A 26,149-nucleotide genomic window follows, 5' to 3' on the forward strand; every position below is an offset into this window, starting at 1 on the left:
TGTTCAGCGAATTGCAGTATAGGGGCTGTCCATAAAAGACGTCACGCCGCAAGGGGGAGGGGGGTGTTTCATAAAACGTGACCTTTTGTGACAGGGGGAAGGGGGGGAGGTTTTTGGAATGTGACGTCCAATATTTTCAATGAGCGCATTTTTGAAATACCTAATTATATTACTGCTTTGCCCTATTTCCTGAAAAAATCTCCACAATAAACGTTCACATTCTATAGGGAAATGTGTATTTGTTGATGTAAAAGCTTCTTCTTGTAAATTCGGAAATGAGTGATGCAGGAAATCATTTCTGTTGTGATCAGCAAAAGTGCACGGAGGAGCGAGTAAATTAGCGAAATTATAAATTTTTCCCAATATGAGTAAAAAGAAAAAGATGCCTTCAAACGGTTTAACTTAAGTTATGCACTGACAATTTTTTCAGTAATTTGATTTTCTAGCATTGATAATAGTATATCATAACAATTTCTCTTATCTGATTCTGATGCAGTTTATTCAGTTGTACTCCATTTGAAAAAGGGCGGGAGATCAACGATTTCAGACGTAGATCATGTCATGTCTTATCTTGATCATATGTGATTTTGCTCCACCAACATCAAAGCTTATCGAATCATACAATGATTGAACTTACATAAATCAAGAATCATTTTATCTCAAAATCACTACCCATTGTGTGACGGAAGATCAGTACCGATATTGATCGATATGATTCACTGATCAACTGATCTTGAAAAGATTTTTCGGCAGTGATCTCGTTTTGATGAGGTCTTTATTTTCTTTATTTTCTCAGCCCTGTATGCTACACTAAGGAAATATTATTCTTTACCTAAAACAATATTATATCTGTGTACCCCTAGGAGGAATAAAACAGATGATTTAAATGTTTCATCAACTCCAACCAAATACTTTCGTTAATTTATAAAATTGATATTAATAAAATAATTCCGATGATTTTGTAGTTTTAGGAATGTTTTTTAATCTAATGACAGCATGTCATAAATCGATTTTTCCCTCATATTTGTATGGTTTGTCATACATATTGAGAATGTATTGAGATGAATTTTATATAATATTTTATATAATTCGTGACATGTGACATAGGGGGGATGGGGGGTTTCGATTCTATGACAATTTGTGACAAAGGGGGGATGGGGAGTCAAAAATCGTCAAAAAAGCGTGACGTCTTTTATGCACAGCCCCTTAGTGCAGCAGCGACAATGCAATCTTTGGTCAAGCCGCTCATACGGGATTTTACACACATACAGTTCATATTCCAGCAAAAATAACTGTTTCTGTGGATAATCTTAAAATATTATAGCTTTCAATCATATTATATGTGATATGTGTTCAATGTAGTTTAGTAATTAAAAAAAAAGAATTATACGCAGAATAAAAGATTGACTAGCATATGTTCAATATTTTATTAAATTGTAAAGGACATTGATCAAAAATGGTTCAGAGATTATTTATTACCTAATTTTTTGAGTAACATGCCTGAATTATTCATATTAAACGACATGAGCGTGCTATATTTTTAAAATTTTCTTATTGCGCCACCTATGTGTCGCTTGACACACATTGACAGTCACTGGAGGAGTGTTCGTTGAGTGTGTAATATTTTGATTCACAAAAATTTTCACAAACAGTCAACATTAATTTATTTTTGAGTGCTGTCGTCTTTCGTATAAATTACATTTGCATAAGTTTTTTCGGGCAAAGTATTTGAAAGGTAGTGTCTCTTTCTTGTCTATTAGCTTAGTTATTTTCCATAATGCCTGGAGACGACTTGCATGAGCCGGATACTCCGGCCACACAACGCCTTACAAACGATGATTTCCGTAAGTTATTGATGACCCCGAAGGCTCCCAGCGGGTCGAGTCATGCTACTGGAACTGTTCGCGATGCTATGGCGAAAGCATCGTCTGCAACGGTGACTTCCTCGGTTATGAAACCACCATCAACTGAACGGCATGAGGCACGTCGTAAGAAAAAGAATTTCTACGCTCAGCTTAAAAAGCAAGAAGATAATAAGTTGGCCGAATTAGCGGAGAAATATCGGGATCGTGCTCGCGAACGTAGAGATGGTGCCAATCCGGATTATCAAAATCTGGATCCGTCAAATTCGACCAGTGGCTACCGAGCAGTCGCTCCAGATATAAAATCGGGACTAGATGCAGCCGAACGACGGCGGCAACAAATTCAGGAATCTAAATTTTTGGGAGGTGACATGGAGCACACTCACTTGGTCAAGGGTCTAGATTATGCGTTGTTGCAAAAAGTTCGTAGTGAAATAGTGGCAAAAGAACACGAATTGGACGAGGAAATGGAGAAGCTTGCTGATATTCCGCCAGAGGCTCAGCAGAAGCAGCCAGTCAACGATAAAGAACCGCAGAAAGGAGACGAGATTGAGTTTCGGACAGCCGTGGGAAAAAATGTCCATCGTATTCTTGAGATACAACGGTAAGTAATATTTTGTTTTAGTTTTTCATCGTTATAACGTTATAATCATTACGGTTTCTGTCTTCAATCATATGCTTAAAGCATGTTTGCGCTATCTTTTCAAAAACTTAAGCTATTTCAAATCATAAATTTTATAAAACCCGAGTTGAAAATAAAAATCAAATACGACACAAAAAATTCGCGAAATTTTGTTGTAAAAATTTAAATAACATTTCAACACAAATTCCAAACAATGAAAATGTTAATTTTATTAATTATTGCGGCACTGACAGGTGAGAATTTTTCTGACCCTATGTATTACTATCCATGGCTCGATCATCACGTTTTCACATAAAAAAATACATTCCACATTCCACTACCTTTTCGGATGAATAAATAAATCGACTTATTCATTTGGGAAAGAACTGGGGATTTGGGAAAGAACTGGGGTTCAAGAGGAAATTGATAAAGGGTGATTTTTTTTAAGAAATATAGGATTTGATTAAAAAAAAAAACAAAAACTGAGAAAATTGATCAAATCTTTAGTTGAATCGATAGAAAGATAAATAAAATTCAATGTTTGAAAATGATTTGATGTAAATGTTGGCTGCGGTTCCGCTTTAGATGACCCATGCGCATAGTCCAATTTTGGTACACTTTCCCCAACATATCAGCCGGTATTACACGAAAAATGCACCCGGCCCATAATCCACACCAAACGGTGATTTTTTGGGAATCATTGGTAGTTCTTGCAATGATTCTGGCCAGATGCGGCAATTTTGCTTGTTGACGTATCCATTCATATTTTTCTTTATTTCACGCGTCCCTTTACTAACTTGAATTAACAAGGAATCTGTCTGGGAGATTTACGAGCAGTAGGTCTGGGATCTTTCATATGACCGAATCTGATTTCTTTTTGGTTCATACGTCTTAGATATTTTTAAGTTGTAATGGTGAGGTAAGAGATAGAAGATCAGGACAAGACAATCTTAAAATTTGTCTTGGAACTATTAGGATGAGAGTAGCTACATAACATAAAGTTTCACTGTGAGACAAACCAAGGATCACTAAACTATACCGATAGTTGTTTGTAAGAATTTATTCATACGAAAAAAAAAATCAAATAATTCAACTATCGCCTTTTTATCATTTTCATAGAACCTCAGTTTAGAACTAATTGGCCATTAATTAAATTCACTTCATATTTCTCTCTCGGTAACCGGATACCTAGAGATTGAGCTTGATCGGGATCAACTGATATTGTACAGAGAAATTCTGGAAGATCAGACCTGGGAATGGCAGATCAACCTTCAATGTGCAACTTCTGGTACACCCGAAGTTTAATGATCAGTACCGGCGCCGGCCAGGTCCGGTTGCAGGTCCGCTTAGGGGTAGGAAGGTATGTTAGTCCAACACTTGTTACTAGAGGCCGTATATACTACTGCACACTCCACAAGTGTCACGGGAGAAGGATATTTGTTAGTAAAAATTTCAGTAATTGTAGTATTCGCGCGCAACTCAGTATGTTCCGGTTTAAAGATGCTCGGGTGCACCACTAAACTCACTGACTTCCCGAGTGAACGATTCAACAATATTCGATACTGAAATCCCGGGAAGTCTTGATTCCTTGTTCTTATTCGTGAAAACTGGAAGAAAATTTAAAATATTATCGCGTAACGAGCAGAAACTTTATTATTTTTTCTAAATGGAATGACCCACTACAAAATAAACGAGTGAATAGGATCCAGACAAAATAGTCGATTCACTGTAGGGACATATTCTAAAAATTTTATCATCATTTTAAATCAACAAACAAAGGTCTACAGATCAGTCGGTGTTGAACAGTCGTTCGCACCGCACGCGTATAGCTCTTGGCTCCTGGAATTCTTTTCTGGCTACCTAGAGTTTCATTGATTCAAGGCTTCAGTCTTTTTCAAGGCTACCTGAATCACTAACTAAGTGACTAAGTGATACAAAGAGTGATGTTAGAGTGACTAAGTGATACAAAGAGTGATATTAGAGTGACTTAGAAATTAATCAGCCTTTTTTAAGGCTAGCTAGGAGTCTAATCGAAGACTAATTTAGCCTAGTTAATTTAATTTAAAATTTCATTCATTTCAAAAATGCCTGCGTCCAACCGGAAAGGCAACAAGCCTAAGGCTAAAAATAATTCAATACGGAATAAATCACAATCCGTTATTCAACATTTTTCTAATAACATTCACGATATTATAGAATCTGAATGTAAAAATAAAAGACAACGGACGGATTTCCCTTCCGCCGATTCTATGCCGTCTAACAATATTTACGAGATTCTTCCTGAATCCGATTGTAGCGACATAGAAGAAAATTCTTCAAAAATTCCCAAAATGGACGCTTGTCGTTCTGGGAAGAAACATCAATCTATGCCACCAGTGACGGTGATGATTTCCGACTTCAAAGCATTCCGTACTGAGCTTTCTACTTTTCTCCCGGAAGTAAAAATCTCATTTCAAATCGGACGAAGAGGAGAATGTCGAGTATTGGTGGATGGATTGGAAGATTACGAACGTCTTATTCGATATTTGTCCGAGAAACTTCATAAATTTTATTCATATGATATAAAATCAGACAAACCCTTCAAGGCTGTCTTGAAAGGATTATCAAATGATCAAAGTATTGATGAAATTAAAAATGAACTAAAAGAATTGCTTGGTTTTGCCCCTTCCCAAGTAATACTTATGAAAAAAAGAGCGAATGGTACTTCTAAACCACGCTCTGGAATTTCCCATGAACTTTACCTAATACACTTCAATCGAAGTGATGTAAACAATTTGAAAACTTTAGAAAAAGTACGTTTCATTTCCCACATTAAAATTCATTGGGAACATTATAAACGGCATAATCGTATTGCAAACTTAACGCAATGTCGTCGTTGCCAAGGCTTCGGTCATGGAACCAAAAATTGTCATATGAATATACGGTGTTTGAATTGTGGTAAATCACATTCGAAAGACGTTTGTTCAATGAATGAAACCACTGATAAATTTTCATGTTCAAATTGCAATGGAAATCATAAATCCAATTATTTGAAATGTCCTGTCAGGGAAAAAATTTTAAACGCTCGTTCGCTTAGACAACAAGTCAAATCAACGACCTTAAATTTACAGAACATACCTGAAAATCAAAAAACCGTTACAAATGCCACGCCTAATTTTTCTAAGGCACTGATTTCTTCGAATTTGAAACAAAAAACAGGTACGCCTGCCAATTCGTCTTCTAACGAAAACAATTTATTGACAGGTAGATCGACCTCGTCATCATCTTCTTCTAATGTCAGTTATGCTGGTATATTAGGTAGAAAACTACCTCCTATTTCTCCTAATGTAAATAATTCTAACGAAAACAATTTATTAATAGGTAGACCGGCCAAATCACCTTCTTCTAATGGCAGTCTACCTACCAATATTCCTTCAATGCCATTCGCTTCTTTAAATGAAGTCGATTTAGGCGATATAACTGAAAATAAAATGATCTACCTACAAGATCAACTTTTTCAAATGATCATCCAAATGAATTCGACTTCATCTCTTTTTGAAGCATTTCAAATAGGATGGCAATTTGCAAATAATATTATAATGAATTTAAAATTTAACAGTGATGTTAAATAAATATTTGAATATTTTAAATTGGAATGCTCGATCTTTGAAATCGAGTGAAGATGAATTTTATAATTTTCTCGAAGTTCACAAAATCCATATTGCCATTGTGACAGAAACTTTTCTTAAACCAAATGTCAAATTGAAAAGTAATCCACATTATGTGGTTCATCGATTTGACAGGTTTACTGGAATGGGTGGTGGAGTTGCCATTTTTGTCCAACGGCAAATTAAACATCGAATTTTACCTTCTTTCAATACTAAAGTTATTGAAAGCTTGGGAATCGAAGTTGAAACCATTCATGGAATTTATTTCATCGCTGGAGCATATTTGCCATTCCAATGCACCGGCGAACAATTAAATTTCTTTAAAGGCGATTTGCAAAAACTTACAAGATATCGATCGAAATTTTTCGTAATAGGGGACTTAAATGCTAAGCATGTCCAGTGGAATTGTAGGCAAAATAACAGTAATGGTAAAATACTTCATAATCAACTCTCAGCTGGTTACTTCACAGTTCTTCATCCCAGTAATCCTACTTGTTTCTCTTCCGTGAAAAACCCGTCTACAATTGATCTGGTTCTAACAGATCAAAGTCACATTTGTAGTGAACCGATTACACATGCTGACTTTGACTCAGATCATCTTCCAGTAATATTCAGACTTTCCAACGAAGCTATAATTAATCCAATTAGTTCTATTTTCAACTATCATAGAGCTAATTGGTTGGATTACAGATCTCACATTGAAAATCATGTGGATCATGAAACTATTTTAGAAAATTCTGCGGACATCGACACAGCAATTGATAATTTGAATCATTATATTATCGAAGCTAGAAATCTTTCAGTTCCCAAAGCTCAAACTAAATTAAATTCTCCTATCATCGATGACAATCTTCAACTGCTCATTCGGTTGAAGAATGTTCGTCGACGACAATATCAACGTTCTCGTGATCCTGCTATGAAAAATATAGTTAAGGATTTACAAAAAGAAATTAAACATAGATTTACTCTTTTGCGAAATGAAACTTTCGCTAAAGAAGTGGAACAAATTAAACCATATTCTAAACCTTTCTGGAAACTTTCTAAGGTTCTTAAGAAACCTCAGAAACCAATGCCTGCTCTCAAGGAAGGAAATCAAATACTTCTTACAAATGGCGAAAAAGCTCAAAAACTTGCTCAGCAGTTCGAGAGTGTCCACAATTTTAATTTGAACGTTGTGAGTCCTATTGAAAATGAAGTCTCACTGAAATATGATCATATTTCAACCCAAGTGTTATCACACAATGACATTATTGAGACGAATTTTGATGAAATTAAATCAATTATTAGAAAACTTAAAAACATGAAGGCTCCTGGTAATGATGGAATTTTTAATATTCTCATTAAAAATCTTCCCGATGTTGCCTTGAGACTCCTGGTTAAAATTTTCAACAAGTGTTTTTCATTAGCTTACTTCCCAAAAAGATGGAAAAACGCTAAAGTAATTCCTATCCTCAAACCTGATAAAAACCCAGCAGAAACATCAAGTTATCGACCAATTAGCTTACTTTCTTCTATCAGTAAACTTTTTGAAAAAATTATCTTGTTGAGAATGATGACTCATATAAATGAGAATTCAATTTTTTTACCAGAGCAGTTTGGATTTCGTCATGAACATTCAACTAATCATCAACTTGTCAGAGTAACGAACATGATAAAATCAAATAAATCTTCTGGGTTATCCACTGGAGTTGCTCTTCTAGACATAGAAAAAGCATTCGACAGTGTTTGGCACAAAGGTTTAATAGCAAAAATGTCTGATTTCCAGTTTCCTATTTATTTGATCAAAATGATTCAAAATTATTTAACTGATCGTACTCTTCAGGTTAGCTATCAGAATTGTAAATCTGAATTGCTACCCGTACGAGCCGGTGTTCCGCAGGGTTCGAGTGTAGCTCCAATCTTGTATAATATTTTCACTTCTGATCTTCCAAATCTACCCGTTGGTTGTCAGAAATCGCTATTCTGTGACGACACAAGTCTGTTAGCCACGGGTAGAAATCTAAGAGTGATCTGCAGTCGCCTACAAAGAAGTTTAAATATTTTCAGTGATTATCTGTCAAAATGGAAAATTAAACCAAATGCAGCAAAAACGCAATTAATTATCTTTCCTCATAAGCCAAGAGCTTCTTTTCTTAAACCAAACAATAATCACATTCTAAAATTGAATGGCTTGGAATTGACATGGTCTGATCAAGCTAAATACTTAGGTTTAACGTATGACAAAAAACTCACTTTCAAGGATCACATTGAAGGAATCCAGGCAAAGTGTAATAAATATATTAAATGTTTATATCCTCTTATAAACAGAAATTCTAAGCTCTGTCTAAAAAACAAATTGTTAATTTATAAACAAATTTTCAGACCAGCCATGCTTTATGCGGTACCAATTTGGTCAAGCTGTTGTTCCACCAGGAAGAAAACGCTTCAAAGGATTCAGAATAAAATTCTGAAAATGATTTTGAAGCGTCCTCCCTGGTTTAGTACAAATGAGTTACACAGACTCACAAATATAGAACCATTAGATGTAATGTCACATAATATTATAAGCAAATTCCGACAAAAATCGATGCAATCTTCAATTGAATCGATTCGCTCTCTGTATTAGTTAGTAAGTTAGTATATAAGTTCCTTTTCCCCATTACACAATACAAGTAGGTTTAGTAGGTTTTCCCTACACAAAAATCTCAGAATTGCGGAAGCAAATAATGTCCTCATGGTAATAACCAAATCATATATATAATAGGGCTGAAAAGTCACCACTTGTGGCTGAACACCCAATTTAAATCTTAATAATTTAATTTTAACTCATATTCCAATAAATAGTTATTTAAAAAAAAAAAAAAAGGTCTACAGATTTCACTCTTTCACTCAGTAATATCCGTTCAACCGAGAAGGTTGTGTATAGAAGCGTACAGTTTAAAAACGCTGGTTGGTTTACACGCGTTAAATACGACAACGGTTGAACTACAGGTAGAGACCTGTTGGCAGCAGCCGTTAAAACGTATAGTCGTGCTGCATAAGAGAGCCCTAGTGCTGGGCCAAGCTGGTGAAGGAAACAACAAAGGGCGTCCCAAGCTCTACCCAGGCCACAATATACAGCCACAAGTGCTGAGCAGGAGAGTGCAAAGGCACATCGAAGAAGGAGAGTGCAAAGGCACATAGAAGCAGGAGAGTGCAAAGGCACACCGGTGCGAAGGCACTTCGGTGCAGAAGCATATCGGTGCGGAGCACAAGGAAGAAGGAGACAAGACAACTCGATCTTTCCACTGCCATACAACACGCAGGTATACACCGGTGACCTGCGCTGGTTACAGCTGGTTTAGATAAAAAAGTATCGGAAATCGTGTGGTGCTGGATGTCAGGTAGCAGTAGCATCACATCGTATGCTATCGCTACAGTGAGCTTCAGCATTGTATCAACGTCCAGATACATCCAACAAGAACATCTAGAGCAACGAGGATCAACACGGCAGTGCAACAGAGATAGACAACAATTTTCAAGGTAGAGTTTATTTTTTTCCTTTTGATTGAGTACTGTGTAGTTTTGGTTTCATTTTTTATATTAAAGTTTGATTAAAAATTTTAATGAGATGGATGAATCCATGGACGTAAATCCTAGCATGAATCCTATACCCCCACGAACGAAAAAATATCAGGAGAGCTCTTCTGGGCCATGGATAGTCTTTTTTAGACGTATATCAAAGCCATTAAACATTTTACAAATTTCTAAAGGTTTGACATCACGATTCTCCTCAATCAAAGAGATCATAAAAGTGAATAACGATAAAATTCGTGTTGTGGTAAATAATTTGAAGCACGCGAATGATATTGTCTCTTCGGAACATTTCATTAAAGAGTATAAAGTTTACATACCCTCCAAAGATGTCGAAATTGACGGTGTTGTTACCGAAGCGAGTCTTTCGGTAGATGATTTACTCAAGCATGGTGTTGGTCGTTTCAAGAACTCTATGCTTGAGGGTGTGAAAATACTGGAGTGCAAACAACTGTACTCAGTAGTACATGAAGAGGGAAAAAAAGTTTATCGCCCATCAGACTCGTTTCGAGTGACATTTGCCGGGTCTGCGTTGCCGTCCCATGTCTATGTCGATAAAATTCGCCTCCCTGTTCGGCTTTTTGTTCCAAATGTAATGAATTGTACGAACTGCAAAAAATTCGGCCACACAGCTACTTACTGTAGTAATAAACCAAAATGCATTAAGTGTGAAGGGCCTCATGAGGATAATGATTGCAACAAGGAAATTGAAAAATGTATTTATTGTGGGGATAGCCCTCATGATGATATTTCAGTATGCACTGCATTTAAAGTGCACAAAGACAAAATAAGCTTTCTTTAAAAGCACGGTCTAAGCGCACATATGCAGAAATGCTTAAAACGGTCATTGATGTCCCTCCTTTGGAAACCGAAAACGGGTTTTCAAATCTAGAGGAACCAGAGGACTCTGACTCTGACGAAAATAGTGAAGGTAATTCGTTTATCACTACCCGAGGGTCAGTTAAGAGAAAGATTTCTTCCTCCAAATTACCACAAAAATCACCTAAAATTTCATCTTCAAAAAAAGATCCCCGTGTTAAACAAAAAAAGTCAAAACCAAAGACTGTGCCTCCTGGTTTGTCAAATTCACAAACCAATCCAGGATCTAGCACAGAAAAAGATAAATATTCCAGTGGGCTCCATTTCACAGCCACCAACAGGATTACTGAAGTTTTCGGAAATTGTTGAATGGATTTTCTCAGCATTCAATATATCTGAACCCTTAAAGACCCTCATAATGGCATTCCTTCCAATAGCTAGAACCTTTTTGAAGCAGTTATCAGCTCAATGGCCAATTGTCTCAGGTTTTGTATCTTTTGATGGATAATTTATCACCCGCCACAAATGATACAATCACTGTCCTGCAGTGGAATTGTCGAAGCATCATGTCAAAACTTGATTCATTTAAGGTTTTGTTGCATAGTCAAAAATGTGATGTATTTGCTTTGTGTGAAACATGGCTTACATCAAACATAGCCTTAAATTTTAATGACTAACATTATACGTCTCGATAGAGACTCTCCGTATGGTGGAGTGCTTTTGGGAATTAAGAAATGCTATTCCTTTTATAAATTAAACATCCCTTCAACTTCTAGTATAGAAGTTGTTGCTTGCCAAATAAACATTAAAGGCAAAGATATTTGCATAGCTTCAGTTTATATTCCTCCAAAAGCACAAGTTGGACAGCGACAGCTTAGTGAAATTGTCGAAGCCCTTCCTGCTCCACGATTGATTCTGGGGGATTTAAATTCGCACGGTAATATGTGGGGTTCCGTTTACAATGATAGCAGATCATCTTTAATACAAAACATTTGTGACAATTTTAACATGACGGTATTAAATATGGGTAGCATGACACGGATCCCAAGACCTCCTGCACGCCCAAGTGCATTAGATCTATCTCTTTGCTCAACATCAATTCGACTAGATTGCACCTGGAAAATATTGCCTGATTTACACGGTAGCGATCATTTACCAATCATCATCTCAATTAGCAGTAACAATTGCATTGCTACTTCAGCTAGTATTCCATATGATTTGACAAAAAATATCGACTGGATTAAATAGCAAAGTAGTATCTCTAGTATTTTGAATTCAATGGAAGAGCTCCCTCCTCTTGAAGAATATGACTTCCTCATTTGTTCGATTCTGGAGGCAGCAGAACAATCCCAAACTAAACGCTTTCCTGGGCCAACGACTAACAGAAGGCCTCCCAACCCCTGGTGGGACAAAGAGTGCTCAGAGGCTAAACTCGCAAAACAAAATGCTTGCAAGACGTGTCTAAAACGGGGAGGAGGAACTCCTCAGAATTTTGAAAAACTTATGGTGTTAGAAACCAAGTACAAGAGCATACTTCGAGCCAAAAAATGTAGCTATTGGAGACATTTTGTCGAAGGTTTGTCAAGAGAAACCTCAATGAGCACTCTTTGGAATACGGCCAGACGAATGAGGAATCGTAACGTGGGCAATGAGAATGATGAATACTCGAACCGATGGATATTTGACTTTGCTAGGAAAGTTTGCCCAGATTCTGTTCCTACGCAGAGCATTATACGGGAATCTCCTCCAAATAATGGTTTTATTAATAACCCATTTTCAATGATGGAATTTTCTATAGCACTCTTGTCTTGTAATAATAACGCTCCTGGGTTGGACAGAATTAAATTCAACTTGGTGAAGAATCTGCCCGACCTCGCAAAAAGACGTTTGTTGGAATTGTTCAACAAGTTTCTTGAGCAAAATATTGTTCCACCTGACTGGAGACAAGTGAAAGTTATCGCCATTCAAAAGCCGGGGAAACTAGCTTCCAATCACAACTCATATAGACCCATTGCGATGTTGTCCTGCATCAGAAAATTGTTCGAAAAAATTATTCTGCGACGTTTCGATACTTGGGTCGAGACGAACGGTTTGTTGTCAGATACTCAGTTTGGCTTCCGTAGAAATAAAGGGACGAATGATTGCCTTGCATTACTTTCGTCTGACATCCAAATTGCCTTCGCTCAAAAGCAACAAATGGCATCTGTATTTTTAGACATTAAAGGAGCATTTGATTCAGTTTCCATTGATGTTCTTTCAGACAAGCTCCACCAACATGGACTCCCAGCGGTTATAAATAATTATTTGCACAACCTTTTGTCAGAGAAACGCATGCATTTTTCACATGGCGATTTGGCAACATTCAGAATTAGCTACATGGGTCTCCCGCTAGGCTCATGCCTCAGTCCGCTTCTCTATAATTTTTACGTGAATGACATTGACAGCTGTCTTGTAACCCCATGTACACTAAGACAATTGGCAGATGATGGCGTGGTTTCAGTTACTGGATCCAAAGCTATTGATCTGCATAAACCATTGCAAGATACCTTAGATAACTTGTCCGATTGGGCTGTTCATCGTGGTATCGAATTCTCTGCGGAGAAAACAGAGTTAGTCGTCTTTTCAAGAAAGCATGATCCCGCGCAGCTTCAGCTCCATATGATGGGAAGAATGATCCAACAGGTTTTAACTTTTAAATACCTCGGGGTGTGGTTCGATTCCAAATGCACGTGGGGAGGACACATTAGGTATCTGATAACGAAATGCCAACAAACAGTAAATTTTCTTCGAACAATAACAGGATCTTGGTGGGGTGCTCATCCGCAAGATCTAATAAAATTGTATCAAACAACGATACTTTCAGTGATGGAATATGGATGCGTTTGTTTTCGTTCCGCTGCAAACTCTCATATTATCAAACTTGAGCGAATTCAGTACCGTTGTTTGCGAATAACCTTAGGCTGCATGCATTCGACACATACAATGAGTCTTGAAGTTCTGGCGGGAGTTCTTCCATTAAAAGATCGATTTTGGGAGCTTTCATCACGCCTGCTAATAAGATGTGAAGTGCTTAATCCCATGGTAATTAATAGTTTCGAACAACTAGTCGAGCTTCGATCTCAAACAAAATTCATGACAGTATATTTTAATCACATGTCACAGGAAATCAACCCTTCAAGATATATTCCTATCCGTGTCAGCATCCTAAGTGCCCCTGACTCAACTTTATTTTTCGATACAACCATGCAGCGCGAAGTGCGTGGAATCCCGGATCATCTACGCTCGGCGGAAATCCCAAAAATATTTTCAAGTAAGTTCAGGCATATTGACTCTGAGAAAATGTTTTACACGGATGGATCGCGAATTGAAGAAGCGACAGGGTTTGGTATGTTCAACAATAATGTTTCGGCCTCATTTAGGCTTCAAGAACCTGCATCTGTTTATATAGCAGAGTTAGCAGCAGTTCATTATAGCTTGAATGTAATCGTTACATTATCTCCAAACCATTATTTCCTCTTCACAGATAGTCTGAGTGCAATTGAAGCCATTCGCTCAAACGCTGCTGGCAAAAATGAACCGTTTTTCTTGGGCAAAATAAAACAGTGCCTGAACGACATATTGAACAATAATTATCTAATCACTATAGTCTGGGTCCCGGCTCATTGCTCCATTCCTGGCAATGAAAGAGCCGATAATTTAGCCAAACGTGGTGCTATTGAGGGTGAAATTTATGAGAGACCGATTGCTTTTAACGAATTCTATAGCTCGTCTCGCCAAAGAACACTTGCCAGCTGGCAAGCTTCTTGGGATAAAGATGGTCTGGGTCGGTGGATGCACTCAATTATTCCGAAAATATCGACAAAGGCATGGTTCAGGGGACTGGATGTGAGTAGGGATTTCATTCGTGTGATGTCCAGACTCATGTCCAATCACTACACGTTAGATGCACATCTCCTTCGAATTGGGCTCTCCGAGACTAATCATTGTGCTTGCGGAGAAGGTTATCGGGATATTGATCATGTCGTTTGAACATGCGTGGAGTATCGTGATGTCAGATCTCAACTAATAAATTCTTTGCGTACCTAAGGTAGACTATCCAATGTCCCAGTTCGAGACATTCTTGCTTGTCGTGACCTTTCATACATGAAACTTATTTATCATTTCATAAAGAAAATTGGAGTTTCAATTTAATAAAGGCCCCTTTTAAGACTTAGTTCTGATTCCAGCTGCGTCCATGAGTTCAACCAATAGCTAAATTAGAATAAAAATTATGTAATGATACAAACAAACTCGAAACAGTTTATGAAATTATCAACAAATTAGTTACCTAAGATGATGTTTAAGTAATAAGAGGAATATGTTTTAATAAATTCAAATCGTTGTGACTATGTTAGAATTAAATTAGGATAAGAATTTTATGTAAAAGTGATGCTACGGCGAAGAAAAACTTATGTAAACTGCCTTAAGAAATAAACGTATTTATGAAAAAAAAAATACAGATTTCACGCGCGTCATGATTATTTTTAATTATTTATTATTTTATTAATTTTATTATCACATTTCCCGAACAAATCATTGGCAACATCCTTTTTTGTGAGCATGGTTCCCCCAGGCGCGCCAAAATAGCAGCACTGCGCACCCATCCAATTGACATGATATGTTGAATGTGATGCCGTGCGATGACGTTGCTGAACTGAAGATTGGTTTCGCTCCAAGCTAACAGGGTCTGGTTATATTTATATTGGGTTTGAAGAAAATAACTTTTGACACCAGTGTGGTTTGATTGTATGTTATGAACGTAGCTTAACATATTGTTGACGACAACGCCACCAAAACAAATTGCGTCGGTTTCACTAACCAGCTTCCATAGCAAAGTCTTGGCATTACATTCCTTTGGTGGAATTTGGCTTTTCTGTTTCAACAGACTTCGCAGCCGATTCTTAGTGTACAGAATCATTGCATGGCTAGTACTATGGATCCTACTGACACTAAGAATCCTTCCAGGTCGGGGCTCGAACATACGACAACTGGCTTCCATAGCAGAGGGTGGAAATATCGCGGAGCATCAATTAGGCGTTGCCGCGAATTGGTATTGTGATCATTACCAGTGGCGTCTCGTCCTCATGTGCACCTCGTGCACTGCACAATCGGTCAAATTGAAGGAAATGGAAATAATTGCATCTTCATCCACATTAAATTATTATTTTTAGAATCTCTGTTTAATTGATTAAAGCTGGTTGGAAGGTACGGAATATATAATAAAGAGCAGTTTTTTTCACAGCTCAATTTGGGTTAATTCACACTAAACTGCATGCGCTTGCTGGTGAATGACAACTAAACGATCTTTGCATATCGCATTGCCGTAGCTAATACGTGGCACTCTGAACTCAAACATTTTGCACCGAAATTTCGTGTATCTCATATACATCCAAAGTGTAATATCAAGTAGTACTTGTCGCCACGTTAATGTCTTTCCCGAGCATATGAGTTACTGCACAGATTCAAGAAGAGAAAGAATTCAACTCAGTTGAGATTTGTTGTTCTTTCTGTCACGTTTGGCTCTGTGAGAACTTGTATGCAAAACTGTAGAGGGAGGCTTCAGTGGCCTATGCTTATGGCAGTTGAAAACAAATTGCTGTCTCAGTTGCAACGTCGAAGCGGTTTTATTGATGAAGCTATTTCTCGACTCACGAGATTTTCTCGATGTGTAGAGCGACAAAATCTTCTATTATATCGATGATCCGAAATAAGTTTAGTCAAAAATCCCCATCCGAAAGTATATCGTTATTTCTTTGTATTGAAAAACACAAGCGAATCTTCATTTCTCAATCTTATTTTCCACTTCCAACGAACGGTGGTATCATATATCATACCACACACGCAGTGCACAACTAGTCAATTTTGTCACGAGGCGCTACTGATCATTAATTTATATATATTATTCGTTTTGAGGTCGGTTTCACATGTGCCTTCAGGTTACGAACATCGCGTGTGGGTTTTCAAATAATTAGATCGTAGTACCTAACAATATAAATCCTGATCATTTCCTAGCCCCACTGGAATTTCCTGGTGGCAGCTGTCCAGTTTTTTTAACTCCTGCATGTTATGAGACACTGTGCCTTCCTTCTGAAAGTGCCGCTTGACAATTGTTCAATACCTTTCAATTGGCCGAAGATCCGGGCAGTTCGGTGGGTTGATGTCCTTTTCCACGAATTGTACATTATTTTTTGACAACCACTGTAGAACGGAGTTGGCGTAGTGGACTGAAGCCAAATCCGGCCAGAAGAGAGGAGGAGCCTTATGCTTTCTGTACAGTGGCAGCATTCTCTTCATCAAACATTCTTCCTCGTACACCTTGGCGTTTATTGTGCCCTTCCTGAAGAAAATCGTCGACCGCAAACCACAGGTACAAATTGCTTTGCCAGACCAACACCTTCTGCCCAAACTTTTCCATCGCCACCGTGGTGTCAGCGTCGTCCAGGTCCTGGTACACCGATTTCGTATAATATTGCGGTCCGGGCAGCGCTCGAGAGTCTTCCTTGGCGTAGGTTTCGTCGTCGATCAGGATACTTCAGTCTTCATTCTGTAGAATCCGGTTATAGAGCTTTCGCGCTCTTGTTTTTGCCTGAACTTGCTGTACCAGGGACTTTTTTGGCACCTTCTGTTTCTTGTACGTTTTCAGGGAGTTCCGAACTTTGATCCGTTGAATCATCCCGATGCTGGTGTTGAACTGCTTGGCCAAATCCCGCATCGACGCCGATGGGTTTTTCCTGATGTACTCAACCACTTTTAAGTGTCGGCCGGGCTGGCTGGGACTCGTTTTCCTACCGGATCGGGGCATGGAAAGGGTCTTACCGAACTTCTCGATAATATTTTTGACACTGGTGTGGTGCACTTTCACCCGTTTTGCAATTTCGTTGTACGTGACACCACTTTCTGAGCACCAAGTGTGCAGAACTTTCTTTCGCGTTTCCGGATCAATTCGACTCATCATTGAAACGATAAACCGTACCGAAACCAATCGATTGCGCAGCTATTATTAACATGTAAACAAACATGTCACCGCAAAACACGCTGCAAAAAATTAAGCCATTTCAGAGTAATAACTGTTCGAATGTTGCTAACTACTTATCGATACACTCCTAATGATAAAGACAGTACTCTAACTCAAAATAAATAGCTGAGAGGTTAAACCAGGTTAGTCACCAAGCCACTTCTGATAGTCTACACGTTGTGGGAATAATTCAGATGGTGTGAAAATGGGTTCTTCATGAGCTGAATGATAAACAGCACGAGAAGTGTAAAAAGGTGGTCTGCACCGGATCGTGATGTGAGATGAGAAATTTATTTATTAGGGTGGCGAATGACCGGGAAATTTGGAAAAAATCGGGAAAAATATTACTAACCCAAATATGAGTAACAATTTTCAGCATCAACAATAAATGAAAAATAGGAGGCAATACCCAATATTGCGTTCAAGTGTAAAGCGCGGTGAAAGTGTTAATATACCCCAGTAAATGTAATTATTTTTAAGGGTTTAACAGCAGTTTTAAATCAATCGAAAAGCATCAGAGCATTCTTAGTTTTTTCAATGCACAATGGAAGCTCAACATGAAAAATAAGGATAACTTGAATGCTTCTGCTGGATTTTTATTAAGGTTGAGAATAAATAATCAAAACAGTTGAAAAATTGTTGGAAAAAGTCACAAAGTAACATCGGGAAATTTTGTAATAAAATTATTGCAAATTTTTTAGGAGTCTTCATGTTGTTAAGTTTGCTAATGATTGCCCTACTTTCATCGTAATTCTTTTCAGTAACGTCATCTTGATACTTGTTTTTTTTTTCCATAAATACGTTTATTTCTTAAGGCAGTTTACATAAGTTTTTCTTCGCCGTAGCATCACTTTTACATAATATTCTTATCCTAATTTAATTCTAACAAAGTCACAACGTTTTGAATTTATTAAAACATATTCTCTTATAGCTTAAATATCATCTTAAGTAACTCGTCATTAATTATGAAATCTACTCGGAAATATTATTTGAACCAAACGATTAACTTCTATAAATTATAAAATAAGCTGTTATTTTCAGACATTTTGTTGATAATTTCATAAACTGTTTCGAGTTTGTTTGTATCATTACATAATTTTTATTCTAATTTAGCTATTGGTTGAACTCATGGACGCAGCTGGGATCAGAACTAAGTCTTAAAAGGGGCCTTTATTAAATTGAAACTCCAATTTTCTTTATGAAATGATAAATAAGTTTCATGTATGAAAGGTCATGACAAGCAAGAATGTCTCGAACTGGGATATTGGATAGTTTACCTTGGGTACACAAAGAATTTATTAGTTGAGATCTGACATCACGATACTCCACGCATGTCCAAACAACATGATCAATATCCCGATAACCTTCTCCGCAAGCACAATGATTAGTCTCGGAGAGCCCAATTCGAAGGAGATGTGCATCTAACGTGTAGTGATTGGACATGAGTCTGGACATCACACGAATGAAATCCCTACTCACATCCAGTCCCCTGAACCATGCCTCTGTCGATATTTTCGGAATAATTGAGTGCATCCACCGACCCAGATCATCTCTATCCCAAGATGCTTGCCAGCTGGCAAGTGTTCTTTGGCGAGACGAACTATAGAATTCGTTGAAAGCAATCGGTCGCTCATAAATTTCACCCTCAATAGCACCACGTTTGGCTAAATTATCGGCTCTTTCATTGCCTGGAATGGAGCAATGAGCCGGGACCCAGACTATAGTGATTAGATAATTATTATTCAATATGTCGTTCAGACACTGTTTTATTTTACCCAAGAAAAACGGTTCATTTTTGCCAGCAGCGATTGAGCGAATGGCTTCAATTGCACTCAGACTATCTGTGAAGAGGAAATAATGGTTTGGAGATAATGTGACGATTACACTCAAACTATAATGAACTGCTGCTAGCTCTGCTATATAAACAGATGCAGGTTCTTGAAGCCTAAATGAGGCCGAAACATTATTGTTGAACATACCAAACCCTGTCGCTTCTTCAATTCGCGATCCGTCCGTGTAAAACATTTTCTCAGAGTCAATATGCCTGAACTTACTTGAAAATATTTTTGGGATTTCCGTCGAGCGTAGATGATCCGGGATTCCACGCACTTCACGCTGCATGGATGTATCGAAAAATAAAGTTGAGTCAGGGGCACTTAGGATGCTGACACGGATAGGAATATATCTTGAAGGGTTGATTTCCTGTGACATATGGTTAAAATATACTGTCATAAATTTTGTTTGAGATCGAAGCTCGACTAGTCGTTCGAAATTATTAATTACCATGGGATTCAGTACCTCACATCTTATTAGCAGGCGTGATGAAAGCTCCCAAAATCGATCTTTTAATGGAAGAACTCCCGCCAGAACTTCAAGACTCATTGTATGTGTCGAGTGCATGCAGCCTAAGGCAATTCGCAAACAACGGTACTGAATTCGCTCAAGTTTGATAAAATGAGAGTTTGCAGCGGAACGAAAACAAACGCATCCATATTCCATCACTGAAAGTATCGTTGTTTGATACAATTTTATTAGATCTTGCGGATGAGAATCCCACCAAGATCCTGTTATTGTTCGAAGAAAATTTACTCTTTGTTGGCATTTCGTTATCAGATACCTAATGTGTCCTCCCCACGTGCATTTGGAATCGAACCACACCCCGAGGTATTTAAAAGTTAAAACCTGTTGGATCATTCTTCCCATCATATGGAGCTGAAGCTGCGCGGGATCATGCTTTCTTGAAAAGACGACTAACTCTGTTTTCTCCGCAGAGAATTCGATACCAAGATGAACAGCCCAAACGGACAAGTTATCTAAGGTATCTTGCAATGGTTTATGCAGATCAATAGCTTTGGGCCCAGTAACTGAAACCACGCCATCATCTGCCAATTGCCTTAGTGTACATGGGGTTACTAGACAGCTGTCAATGTCATTCACGTAAAAATTATAGAGGAGCGGACTGAGGCATGAGCCTTGCGGGAGACCCATGTAGCTAATTCTGAATGTTGCCAAATCGCCATGTGAAAAATACATGCACTTCTCTGACAAAAGGTTGTGCAAATAATTATTAATAACCGCTGGAAGTCCATGTTGGTGGAGCTTGTCTGAAAGAACATCAATGGAAACTGAATCAAATGCTCCTATAATGTCTAAAAATACAGAGGCCATTTGTTGCTTTTGAGCGAAGGCAATTTGGATGTCAGACGAAAGTAATGCAAGGCAATCATTCGTCCCTTTATTTCTACGGAAGCCAAACTGAGTATCTGACAACAAACCGTTCGTCTCGACCCAAGTGTCGAGACGTCGTAGAATAATTTTTTCGAACAATTTTCTGATGCAGGACAACATCGCAATGGGTCTATATGAGTTGTGATTGGAAGCTGGTTTCCCCGGCTTTTGAATGGCGATAACTTTCACTTGTCTCCAGTCAGGCGGAACAATATTTTGCTCAAGAAACTTGTTGAACAATTCCAACAAACGTCTTTTTGCGAGGTCGGGCAGATTCTTCACCAAGTTGAATTTAATTCTGTCCAACCCAGGGGCGTTATTGTCACAAGACAAGAGTGCTATAGAAAATTCCATCATTGAAAATGGGTTATTAATAAAACCATTATTTGGAGGAGATTCCCGTATAATGCTTTGCGTAGGAACAGAATCTGGGCAAACTTTCCTAGCAAAGTCAAATATCCATCGGTTCGAGTATTCATCACTCTCATTGCCCACGTTACGATTCCTCATTCGTCTGGCCGTATTCCAAAGAGTGCTCATTGAGGTTTCTCTTGACAAACCTTCGACAAAATGTCTCCAATAGCTACATTTTTTGGCTCGAAGTATGCTCTTGTACTTGGTTTCTAAAACCATAAGTTTTTCAAAATTCTGAGGAGTTCCTCCTCCCCGTTTTAGAAACGACTTGCAAGCATTTTGTTTTGCGAGTTTAGCCTCTGAGCACTCTTTGTCCCACCAGGGGTTGGGAGGCTTTCTGTTAGTCGTTGGCCCAGGAAAGCGTTTAGTTTGGGATTGTTCTGCTGCCTCCAGAATCGAACAAATGAGGAAGTCATATTCTTCAAGTGGAGGGAGCTCTTCCATTGAATTCAAAATACTAGAGATTCTACTTTGGTATTTAATCCAGTCGATATTTTTTGTCAAATCATATGGAATACTAGCTGAATTAGCAATACATTTGTTACAGCTAATTGAGATGATGATTGGTAAATGATCGCTACCGTGTAAATCAGGCAATATTTTCCAGGTGCAATCTAGTCGAATTGATGTTGAGCAAAGAGATAGATCTAATGCACTTGGGCGTGCAGGAGGTCTTGGGATCCGTGTCATGCTACCCATATTTAATACCGTCATGCTAAAATTGTTTTGTATTAAAGATGATCTGCTATCATTGTAAACGGAACCCCACATCATTCCGTGCGAATTTAAATCCCCCAGAATCAATCGTGGAGCAGGAAGGGCTTCAACCATTTCATTAAGCTGTCGCTGTCCAACTTGTGCTTTTGGAGGAATATAAACCGAAGCTATGCAAATATCTTTGCCTTTAATGTTTATTTGGCAAGCAACAACTTCTATACTAGAAGTTGAAGGGATGTTTAATCTATAAAAGGAACAGCATTTCTTAATTCCCAAAAGCACTCCACCATACGGAGAGTCTCTATCGAGACGTATAATGTTAAAATCATTAAAATTTAAAGCTATGTTTGAAGTAAGCCATGTTTCGCATAAAGCAAATACATCACATTTTTGACTATGCAATAAAATTTTAAATGAATCAAGTTTTGGCATGATGCTTCGACAATTCCACTGCAGGACAGTGATTGTATCATTTGCGGCGGGTGATAAATTATCCATCAAAAGATACAAAACCTGAGACAATTGGCCATTGAGCTGATAACTGCTTCAAAAAATTTCTAGCTATTGGAAGGAATGCCATTATGAGGGTCTTTAAGGGTTCAGATATATTGAATGCTGAGAAAATCCATTCAACAATTTCCGAAAACTTCAGTAATCCTGTTGGTGGCTGTGAAATGGAGCCCACAGGATTATTACCTTTTTCTGTGCTAGATCCTGGATTGGTTTGTGAATTTGACAGACCAGGAGGCACAGTCTTTGGTTTTGACTTTTTTTGTTTAACACGGGGATCTTTTTTTGAAGATGAAACTTTAGGTGTCTTTTTTGGTAATTTGGAAGAAGACTTCTTTCTCTTAACTGACCCTTGGGTAGTGATAAACGAATTACCTTCACTATTTTCGTCAGAGTCAGAGTCCTCTGTTTCCTCTAGATTTGAAAACCCGTTTTCGGTTTCCAAAGGGGAGACATCAATGACCGTTTTAAGCATTTCTGCATATGTGCGCTTAGACCGTGCTTTTAAAGAAAGCTTAATTTAGTCTTTGTGCACTTTAAATGCAGTGCATACTGAAATATCCTCATGAGGACTTTCCCCACAATAAATACATTTTTCAATTTCCTTGTTGCAATCATTATCTTTATGAGGTCCTTCACACTTAATACATTTTGGTTTATTGCTACAGTAAGTAGCTGTGTGTCCGAATTTTTTGCAGTTCGTACAATTCATTACATTTGGAACAAAAAGCCGAACAGGGAGGCGAATTTTATCGACATAGACATGGGACGGCAACGCAGATCCGGCAAATGTCACTCGAAACGAGTCTGATGTGCGATAAACTTTTTTTCCCTCTTCATAAACTACTGAGTACAGTTGTTTGCACTCCAGTATTTTCACACCCTCAAGCATAGAGTTCTTGAAACGACCAACACCATGCTTGAGTAAATCATCTACCGAAAGACTCGCTTCGGTAACAACACCGTCAATTTCGACATCTTTGGAGGGTATGTAAACTTTATACTCTTTAATGAAATGTTCCGAAGAGACAATATCATTCGCGTGTTTCAAATTATTTACCACAACACGAATTTTATCGTTATTTACTTTTATGATCTCTTTGATTGAAGAGTATCGTGATGTCAAACCTTTAGAAATTTGGTAAATGTTTAATGGCTTTGATATACGTCTAAAAAAGACTATCCAAGGCCCAGAAGAACTCTCCTGATATTTTTTCGTTCGTGGGGGTATAGGATTCATGCTAGGATTTACGTCCATGGATTCATCCATCACATTAAAATTTTTAATCAAACTTTAAAATAAGAAATGAAACCAACACTACACAGTACTCAATCAAAAGGAAAAGAAAAAACTTCTACCTTGACATTGTTGTCTATCTCCGTTGCACTGCCGTGTAGATCCTCGTTGCTCTAGATGTTCTTGTTGGATGCTGATTGTTGGATGTGATGCTACTGCTACCTGACATCCAGCACCACTCGATTTCCGATTTATTTTTGTCTTCGCCAGCTGCAACCAGCGCAGGTCACCGGTATATACCTGCGTGTTGTATGGCAGTGGAAAGACCGAGTTGTCTTGTCTCCTTCTTCCTTGTGCTCCGCACCGATATGCTTCTGCACCGAAGTGCCTTCGCACCGGTGTGCTTTTGCACTCTCCTGCTTCTGTGTGCCTTTGCACTCTTCTTCTTCAATGTGCCTGCTCAGCACTTGTGGTTGTATATTGTGGCCTGGGTAGAGCTTGGGAAACGCCCTTTGTTGTTTCCTTCACCAGATTGGCCCAGCACTAGGGCTCTCTTATGCAGCACGATTTTACGTTTTAACGGCTGCTGCCAACAGGTCTCTACCTGTAGTTCAACCGTTGTCGTATTTAACGCGTGTAAACTAACCAGCGTTATTAAACTGTACGCTTCTATACACAACCTTCTCGGTTGAACGGCTATTTCTGAATCAATCTTGATACTTGTGTTATGATCTTATTTGTGTTAGACATTGATTTCAATAGGAGGGAAATGTGTCGACCTATACGTTATCCATTGATTGCAGGAAGTAGTTGGTTTACTTATTTTATATACCTTTCACTAGATCAATTGTAGAAGAATTTCTCATAGAAGCTACACTTGTAGGCCTATTTTGTAACAAAACTGGCTATAAACTGACCGAGAGTGAGTATACACCCTATTCTGAAAAAAAAAAACTAGATCGATATCTAGTGCGTTTTTGCAAATCTTGATTTATTTGCTCATTAACGCATTTAAATAGTAAACATACCGCTTTTAAAAAATAGGATGACATGACCGATGTACCTCTCGTTAAACTAATAATTTTAAGTTGGAGTTTATTTGACGAGAATTTTCACTAACACTCCCGAAAAGAACAAAGAAAGCTCAGTACGAATTGCTTCGTAATTGCAGGCATAAATTGTTGATGGTTTTCAAAAGCAACGAGCGTCCATTTCAGGAAGTTTAGAGGAATTTGATGGAATCGGTTTTACGGGAGAAAAATGGTTCCTTATTGATTCAATTTTCAATTTTATACCCAAAAATAATAAAAATAGTCATGTGCAGTCAGTACAAACCGGTTACTTGTAACCAAAATCCTTAGATGATTTAAAAATACTTTAATCTTCGATTAGCGGGCCTATTACAATATCGCTTTTTGTCGTAGGTTTTTTGTTAATAGCTTGAATTAAAGGAATATTTAAAAAGAAATACTGAACAGAGGCGATTTGAGCCTATTAAAAATCCGGGAATATTTTATCTCACGACCCGAGAAAAACCGGGAAATTAAAATCGGCAATCGACTTGCAACTCTAAATTCAATTTTAGAATCCTAAGCGTCAAAAGTCATGGGTTGACTCTGGCCAACTATCAACTGCAAAACCTGAGCGCACAGAAAAGAAAACGTTGGTAAGCATTCGGTGGGATCAAAAAGGTGTACTACGAAGCCACTACGGTACTACGAGCTTCTAAAACTAGGGGAAACTATAAATACTCATCTCTACAGACAACAAGTGAGCAAATTGAATCAAGCATTGCTCAAAATACGACCAGAATTCTCCACAAGGTATGAGAGTCATTTGTCAGCACAACAATGCCCCGCAGGTGGTCAAAAATATCATTTCTGAACTCAGATGGGAGCTTTTACTCTACGCGCCATAGTCTCCAGACTTGGCCCCTTCCGATATCGTTTGTTTTCATCGATGTCTCCCGCACTTACTGAGGGACCGTATCACGTAGATCAAATATATAAAATATATAATGATTCTCAAACGTCTTTTCCGGATGAACGATAAGAATGAAAATGATCATAAAGTGATTGAAATGAAGCATTTCACGGGGAAGAGGTAGTTTGCATTGCTCGAGTTTAGTCTGTGAAGCGTACTTTCGCCAATTTTTCTTCCGCAATGCTAGACATGCAGACTGGTTTTCGCAGTAATTTTTTTTCAATTTATTTTTGTTTGCGTGGCTGGGAGTGGAACCCAAGTGGGCTGCATGAAAGGCATCGACTAACCAATCATGCTTTGCCCGTCCCCTCAATTTTTTTTCAATAAATAATAAATTATGAGACTACGTAGACTTTGAACAAACCTACCCCTCCCCCCTCGTCGACAAACGTAGACTTTCGAGAAACCCCCCTCTCTCAGAGAGTCTACGGGGCTTATTAATGGCCCCTGAGCAGCACTTCATTGATTTCTAGCGTTTCGTAGGATGCCCCCAGATAAAAATCA

General features: G+C 38.1%; 1 protein-coding gene across 1 annotated transcript in view; it reads left to right on the plus strand.

Annotated features, from left to right (window-relative positions):
* The first annotated feature begins 1,631 nt into the window (after nucleotides 1-1,631).
* Nucleotides 1,632-26,149, plus strand: part of LOC131435808 (protein Red) — a 43,731-nt gene continuing 19,213 nt past the window's right edge. The window contains exon 1 of the mRNA XM_058604020.1: nucleotides 1,632-2,466. Within this exon, the coding sequence (XP_058460003.1) occupies nucleotides 1,778-2,466 (689 nt within the window). The 5' untranslated portion in view covers nucleotides 1,632-1,777. The remainder of the gene's footprint in view (nucleotides 2,467-26,149) is intronic.

Source organism: Malaya genurostris, chromosome 3 (assembly GCF_030247185.1).
Source record: "Malaya genurostris strain Urasoe2022 chromosome 3, Malgen_1.1, whole genome shotgun sequence".
NCBI lineage: Eukaryota > Metazoa > Arthropoda > Insecta > Diptera > Culicidae > Malaya > Malaya genurostris.